Source organism: Glycine soja, chromosome 7 (genome assembly GCF_004193775.1).
Source record: "Glycine soja cultivar W05 chromosome 7, ASM419377v2, whole genome shotgun sequence".
In the NCBI taxonomy this organism is placed as follows: Eukaryota; Viridiplantae; Streptophyta; class Magnoliopsida; order Fabales; family Fabaceae; genus Glycine; species Glycine soja.
The window spans coordinates 42,485,446-42,494,058 of NC_041008.1; the positions used below are offsets into that span (position 1 = coordinate 42,485,446).

At 32.9% G+C, this 8,613-nt stretch overlaps 1 protein-coding gene across 1 annotated transcript; it reads right to left on the reverse strand.

Annotated features, from left to right (window-relative positions):
- Nucleotides 1-1,271: 1,271 nt before the first annotated feature.
- On the reverse strand, nucleotides 1,272-7,873 carry LOC114419836 (probable methyltransferase PMT5). Its single transcript, XM_028385633.1, has 9 exons — nucleotides 6,898-7,873; nucleotides 6,232-6,367; nucleotides 5,777-6,017; nucleotides 4,778-5,000; nucleotides 4,447-4,604; nucleotides 4,024-4,327; nucleotides 2,864-2,996; nucleotides 1,846-2,051; nucleotides 1,272-1,624 (listed from the first exon to the last, which is right to left on the reverse strand). The coding sequence occupies exons 1-8, from the start codon at nucleotides 7,431-7,433 to the stop codon at nucleotides 1,902-1,904; spliced, it is 1,881 nt and encodes a 626-aa protein (XP_028241434.1). The 5' UTR covers nucleotides 7,434-7,873; the 3' UTR covers nucleotides 1,272-1,624; nucleotides 1,846-1,901.
- Between the last annotated feature and the right edge of the window lie 740 nt (nucleotides 7,874-8,613).

Here is an 8,613-nt window from a genome sequence, read left to right on the forward strand (position 1 = left end):
TTAGATGTTTATATATGTAAAAAAAATACATTATTACATCAAAATTAATTGTAATAAGGTCAAAAAATGCATTAGTAGATATATGTTAATAATGTATTTTTTTACATATGTAAATTTTTATTAAACCTATGATTTTTATTTACAATTTATATATGTAAACAAATTAATTATTAGATAAAAATTAATTGTCACAAAATTTATTACGTAAATTTACATGTGCATTAAATATATATTAGAAATTTTAGTGTTATATATAACGATATTAATTATTTTATAACATAATTGATTTATTAACTTAATTGGTTGGAGTATCGTGCTAATAATGAAGGTTAAGGTGTCCCGACTTGGATGCCCAAAACAATAACACAAATATGCGCGTATTCCTAGCTTCAATGTTAATTTGGCATTTGAGGTAACTTTTTAAGTGATTTTGGTTCAACTTAACACAAAACCAAATGCACACTAATTAGGAAGTATTTAGTTGAAGGAAAATTTTAGTTTCGGGAATCTATTGTTTTGTATTCAATTTGAAAAAATATTTTCAGAAAATATTTATTTTCAGAATGTTTTAAGAAAATCTAAAGTGGAGAGAATGAAAAATTGCGATATTAAAAATTATGTAAAAATATTAATAATAACAGTAACAAAAATACTTTTACAACAAAATTTATCCAAATCTATAATTTGATTAAATTAGTTAAAAAATTATCTTATTTTATGCACAAGAAATGTTATAATAAATTATTTATAAAATAGTGTTTTAGCCAATAAAATATGTAGGATAAATTTAATCCTTTCAAAAACAGTTTAGTTATTAAAAGTAATTATTTTCTCAAAAATGAATTGTTAATAATAACTATTTTGGATGTACTCGCGTTTGGAGAATGTTTCAATTATGAACTTATGTTGACTTGATAGTTCATTACTTTTCCAAATTATAAATAGTAATAACTATTCTAGATTTACCTCCCATTTAGTTATTGTAAAAACTACATAACTTAATTTTTATATTGCATTCAAGATATATAAGAGCAAGAGAATAACCTTGCCAAGTTAAAAATATATATTTTCATAAATTTTCTCTTATTTTAAAAATAATAAAATTTATTTTAAAAAACTCTTGTATGATAAATAAAAGATATTAAAAACTTTAAATAAAAAACAATAACAACAACATAACTTTACCCCACTAGAATTAAAGTTTTAAAATAACAAACCGAACGACAATATTTTATCATTAGGCTATTTCTGAACGAATAAAAAAACATGCATATCCAGACGAGGGGAAAGTTAGGTACCTATCTCCACTTCATTCTTGAATTACATGATCATTCAGATTCTTTCTAAAAAATTTGTGATTGTTCAACAGAAGTGATAGAAGTCCAATGATCGATAAAGACATATTGAAGTAAAAAAAATAAAAAAAAAAAAGAATGCTAACAAGATATTAGAAAAATGAATGACTACAAACTTAGACCAAAAAAATAAACTGTAACTAAATTCAACATGAACCTTCGCAATCTACAGCTTTCTCAATCGTCTGACCCGGTTGTGGACAAGATTGAAAACGTCAAGGCTCTGAGCATTGTATATACAAAGATGTGCCAACTAAACAATCCATTCTCTGAAATTGCACAATGACAAAATATTCAGTTGCATGCTGTAGGTGATTTCTATTCACGAACTACTTCAACTGATTCAGGCCATGCCTCCTATCATGAACATCATTATCTATCCAAAGCATCTAAAATGCTTATTTTATAGTACTAAATTAAATGCTACCCACTTTTACCAAAGTAAGATGTTACCAAATACAATGTTTAGAAAAAGGATTCGAGGAATTACCAGAGAAAAAAAATTGGGTTCATTTGTCATGGTGAGATATACTTGAGCTCCATCAATTATTTTTTCACAAATGGTTTCTGGCAAACAAGTAGCCTCTGGTCACTGCCATTCTGAAGATCAACTATCCTTGCATCCCAACGTACCTGTGTTGCAAACATGCGAGCCATCTCGATAGCTCCCATTGTATCAGAAAGAATGACCCATCCCTACAAAATTGATGCAACGTAATAAAAAGTTAGGCTTCATTGACCATGCCAATATACTGAGACTGACAACTACTTGTATTCAGATGCACAAATCCAATAAATTACTACCTTCAGTCTTATATATAGGAGCCCTTTAAGCACTTCACAATACTTGGGGATATTAGTTCATTTAATTAGTGATATTAAATCTGTCAACAATTTGTTTAATTTTTTCACAATTATCCTTAAAATTATTGGGATATCATCTTTTATTCTCTTTCCACCTAATTAATTAATGTATCTACACTTAAGTGATAACATTTTGCTTTCTATAGGAAATAGCAAAGTGAATGATAGAGATAGTTCTGGCTAGTGATCTTCCCCTATTCTCATGAGAATCCAAGAAATTAATTCCCTGCACTCGTCGTTCACGGACCAGAAAAAAATATTGAGTAACTAATTAACTATGGGCATTTTTTAAAAGAAAAAAAAATTGTTAAAGACAATTTAAAAGAACCATGGCAAACTTTCCAAGAGATTCCTATAATAATGATCACGGGTAGTATTTCATACGAGCATCACAACAATATTGAGCATACATCATTAGATTAAATGACTGAAAAAGAATTGTATAATATCTACCAAGATCATCCTTTCTGGAGGATATGTAAAAAAAAAAACCCTAATAAAAGGTGGAAAGGAAGAGGAAGGAAGGTGCCAGATAACTGTTCTGCTATCTCTTTTTTTTTTTAAATGTACATTGTACAAAAATCAAGGATGAAACCTTCCAGCGCAAACAATCCTGAAAATGAATATAAACAGGGGCATCATACCTCTGGACGCAGTATTCTATCCATCTCCAAGAATAAGTCTACCATGCTGCACCTCTCTGAGGAGAGATGTGAGATAAGTCCATATGCATGAAGCATATCATATGTTCTGGGGTAGGTGGGGAAAGGTTCACACCTGAAGATTGATATCAGTTGTCAGATACAAAAAAGAATTATCTGAAGCTCATATGCATTAACAGAGTGAACTCCGAACAGGTAGATGATGTTCTTTAGAATTGGGTTTCACAATAAAACTAAGTCTACTTTCAAATCCAACAGATCAAGTGCATGCATGTAACCTACATTCATCTTCAAATTCATTCTCAAAAGCAAAGCAAAATAAAGAAAGCAAGGGTGTGCTAGACATAAAGGTTAAAAGGTAAAGGTGAATATTAGGTATTGAAATCTCAGTATTGAATGTATCTCATCTTTGGTATATTATGCCTGTTTGTTTAAGCTTTTAAGAAATTAATTTTAAGAATTCATAAAAATAAAAATAAAATTATTTACATTTTAGAGATTTTATGAGAAGTAGAGATTAGCATTTGTTTGGTTACAACTATAAAAAATATTTTTCATTGTAAAAGATAGTTACAGTTAGTTCTTTTTTTTTCCCAAAAGCTACTCAAAAAAGCTTCTCAAAATAATAAGAAATTTGATTTTAAACAAGCTAAATATTTTTAAAAATACTTTCTTTTCAAAATAAAAGGTATTTTTCATGAAAAATAACTAAAATCAATGGACTCTAAACTAATAAGTCTACATTAGCTGAACTAATGCCATTTAATAATTTACAAAATAATGAATTGATGAGGTATTATTTTGTACATATTTTACAAACATCACTAAATCCTTTTCAATGCAGAAATTTTCATACTCAGCAGTAAAAATATCATGTACGTATATCTTTATAAAGTAAATTAACTAAAAATTACTGTTACTTTCCCAACTAGCATACACCACTCTTCTGTCATTTTTCATAAGAATGAGCTAGGGTAAGTGAAATAGATCTATCAGGCTTTAGTGGTATTATCAGTTTATCACCCTCAAGCTCTACAGTATTTCCTTCATACCTTGAATAAATTTTTCAGTATTTGGAAACATTGTTTAGATCACAGTATCACACACAACTTGCCTAGATCGTCAACAAAAAAGCAACTTACCAGTCATGCATGACACCAGCAAAACCTCTATCTAGTATAAGAGGAAGTGCATTAGAAGCCCTTGCAGGAACAACATTCATGACCCACACTGACTTTTTCTCCTCCAGCAGGGCAGCATTCAAACCCCCAAAATTAGCACTCATGTCCATAACATTCCGGATCATGTTATATGGAGGCAATGGATCTTCATCTCCAGGTCTCTTCGGATGGTCAGAGAAAATTAGTGGTGTAAGTAATGACCAATAATTGTTAACAGCTGATCTCCAATATTGGAAGTCTTCATAAAATTCTTCAGGCTGAACTCCTGCAATAATAAAAATAAATTCATGAAAAGGCAAAGCAGTATAAAAAGGAAATGAAATTTAGAGGGGAAGAAGCAAGGAGAAAAACATAAGCAGAAAGCTATTAAGAAACAATACTTTCCATGAATTTTAAGTCCAGCTGAACTCAATTCAGATTCAGAAGATCTGTTCTGTATTGCAATCCAGCGCTTGCTAGAGGTCCCACTTATACATGGCAGAAGAGGCCGATAGTATGACTGAGTATCGTCTCCTTTACACACTTGTATAGTACGCTGCTTGCTGCAATTAAAAAACAAATATCATTGAAAACCTATAGTTATAATAGGAAGTGTTCAATGAAGCAAACCAATAGCAGAACTAGTGATAGTTGATATTAGTCATCTCAAATAAACAGTCTATTGACAATAATTATTTATCATTTACATCACCCATGTTAATACAAATATCCTTACCGAGATGCATAACAATCAATATCAGCAGTCTTCTGCCAGATGAAAGTTTCATCTTGCTGAGCTAAAAGAGTCCAGCAGAGTTGCTGGGTCAGCCCTTCCATTGGGTTTGCCATGATCCTTTTTTTCTCCCGTGATGAACCCTGTGGCCTGCTTGTAGGTGAGGTTAAAACAAAATATCCTCCAGGTTTAAGAACACGGTCCACTTCTATAAGGAACATCCCATCTGCAGAATGAAGTCAATGTTAGAAAGCAAAGGACAGCAGTTCATAGAAGTTAAACGATATTCACAATGGTATAGAAAAGTCATGGAACTACAGAAAAAGTATATGGAAATGGTAATACATATGGAGATAACGAAAGAAAAAGATAAAAAAATGGGTCAAATTCTCATACAAACATTTCAGACACCTATTTCAGCCATTGATTCAATAGGTGACAAACAAATTACTTAAAAATGAATTAGCAACCAACTTATGACTATATATAGGCCCACTTTTTCTTGTGTTGAAATTCAGTTAAATCATAAATAATGGATGTAACAAGGATCTGACTTCTAAACATTTGATTATAAAGATTATTACATCCCAAGGATCAATTATCCCATAAACTTAAGATGTTAGATGAAGGCCAAAAATGGTTTTTATATCTCTATCACAATCGACTGCATTTGTGTCATTTTAATCATTGATGATTTGGTCACTAATTTGACATTTGAGTATGTGACAAATAACCTAATCATACCTATTTGGACTCACAATCTACAACACCAAATATTGTGCACCTTACTCGGTCTTCTCTCTCATTTGTCATTCATACAACATTTGAACAAATACAAGAACTTCACTCTCAAAAATACACAAAGATATAATATGAATCTGTTCATCAACATGTAAGTTATACTATGAAAGACAGATAGAATTTTATAATGCCTACAACTACAAGTAAATCACTCTTTTTAAGAATAAAATAGTAATTAATGCTCATTAAATGTATAATTACTTTTTTCAACCCACATAATGCCGCACTGAGCACAGTGAACCATGTCATAAGATAATGATGGATATGGAAGCTGTCTTGAGATGAAGTTGCCAATCATAGCAGGAAGACCTCTCTCAAGAGACAATTGAACCTGGCTACCAGTTGCTTCATATGCCGCAATACAGACCGCCATTATTTTCAGTGACAATAAATGAGCTCCAAAGCTACCAAATCCACAATTAATATCTAGTATATTTCGAATCTGTTATGAAGTGATTAATATACATCAGTCATATATATTATGGAAGAAAAAAACCTGGTCCTTAACGAGAATTATTAAAACAACATAGGCACCTAAATAACATAATCTTTCATAATGCAGGGAACTATTTTGCGCAAACCCTGTCCATGTAAAGCACTATAGTTCCCCAAAGAACAACAATTAGTAACTAGGCCTTGGTGTATGGAAGACTTACACCAGCTTGGGGAAGCTCAGTGTCACTTCCTAACCCTATCATCTCCGCAAGTTGGCGAGTATAATCTTTCACGCTGTTGAAGATCATACCATCCTCTGCATGAAAGGCAATTTGGTTCTCTTCTAGTAGCATCAACCTTGAGAAATCGTCACAAAATTTTAGAAAACGATGCGCAAAGTAAAAAAGACTAAAAACAATCAATCATGAATCACAACAGAGAAAAACCAGACAAAAGCTACATTACTTTCATTCAATCAATTACTCCTTTATCCCCGCAACCCCCCATAAAATATTGTCGCAAATGCAGTCAGTGCCCTTAAAAAGCGGAAAGTTTTCATTAAACAATGACATTAATGCACATCTACTGTGATTTTTAATGTGAATTCCAATAAAAGCTTTCTATTTTGAGTTCCTCATGACCCTGGTTGGCAAGACCCAAAAACTTTCTATTCACAGTCAGTAGTTATAACTACTAATAAGGGTTTTAAAAACTTGCAGGAGAGGCTTCTGCAACCACAGCAGTGACATACTCATAATTTCTGTGATATCAATATTTCCAATGCAACTACAACCCCAATTAACCAATTTAAAACCATGGTTTTATTTTTATCCAAAATGATGTCAATGTCAATTTCCCAGCCTAGCAAGTAGCAACTAAGGAAGCACCTTTTGGTCATACTTCCAGACGAAAGAAACTGATCTTTGGTGATCTTCACATTTCCACTCCATATAACGTCTCTCCCAGACGGCCACTGTAAGGGAGCCTTGTAATCCTTCGGAGGCCGAACCAAACACTTCTCTGTTCCTTTATACACCTCGCAATGCCGATCAAACTCCTCGCCCTCTTTAAACCCAGCAACCAAATTCGCAGACACGTTGTGACACGGCACGAAATTCTCCCTCTCCTTGCCGCAAAGCCCGACCTCCTTCTGCCGCGCGCCGCCGCCACCGCTCGACAAGGTCCTCAGCTCCAAGTAGCCCACCGCCGCCTGCTCCTTTATCCTCCTGTAGCTCGTGTAGATTAGCGATTCCGCGGTGGTGGTGCGAGGCGAAGAACCAACGGCGGTGTTCAAGGACGAGGACGAAGAAGAACTCAAAACTGCTATCAGAGCGAGGAGGCTTATCAAGCACAGGATCAACCAGCTCAGTGGCGGCTTAGGGCCGATGACGAAGGACTGTTTCTTCAACCACGAGCTTCCCATGTCCGAAATCGTGAGTCACGCGCAGATTCTAAAACGACGCTATATTGTGAACTCCGTTGGCGTTAACCCTAGCTTTCCGACCATAACAATGTGAATCCTCACTCTCGCTGCGAGCATTGAAACGGAAACGCAGATGCAAACGCTGAATCGCCGAAGTTTCGTGCCACGATCGAGCAATGCTGATCGGAGGAAACAGCGAGCGAGCGAGAGAGATCAATCGGATCGCCGGGAAAATTTGAATTTGAAAACGCGACGAGGATCCGATCGCGCGTGGATTCGGAGAGAGGAATTATGGTTTTGCTGGTGAAGAAGAAGAAGAGAGTGTGATCGATTCAGAGAGCAGTGGATTGATTCCGAAACGGTGAGAAGAAGAACGTTGTTTCGGTTGGGTCCATATTATTTGGATTGCGACATTTACTTGTTTTCAAAACAAAGTATTTTCTTTTTCCTTTTTCTCTTTCTTACTTTATTTATATTCCTCTCAAATCTCAATCATGCATTATTAAACAGATTCAAAACAGCATATTTGTATCTTCTACTACTGTTTCTCTTCCATCTAAACTAATTTAGAAAAATAAATGTAATTGGATCTAACTGGTTGAATAAAATTTATGAATTATTATAAATTTTTTATACTGTTTCCAAATTCTTACACGTCAACAAACAAGAAAAACAAATTATTACTCTCTCAAGTCTCAGTTAATGGCGTTGTATACTTTTGGAATTAAATTACTAGCATATAAAATTGATGTCTTCCTAATCGAGCCTTCATTAAAGAATCAATAAAATATAAGTTTTATTGAAAATTATGTTAAGATTAGCATTGGAAATCGCATTAACAATAGGGACTATTTGTTTTATAGACTAAATTATAATCCAGGGATTGATATTCCAGGAAAGGCTATTAACAAAAATATTATTTTCATCAACATGTTTATTAGTAATTACTTAACATTTTTTTAGAATTTTAAAATTTATTTTAATTAAAAAAATCAAAACAAATAGAATAAAACGAAAGTGTGAAGTTATTTTAGACAATTATTACTAATATCATGGGAATATAATATTCTCATTTATTTTCCAGAGGTAAACGGACTTGTTTAAATTAGATTTGATCAAATTTAAATAAGTTGGTTTAAGTTGATTTTCTATGGGGAAAAATGAAACCCAAATCAAATCA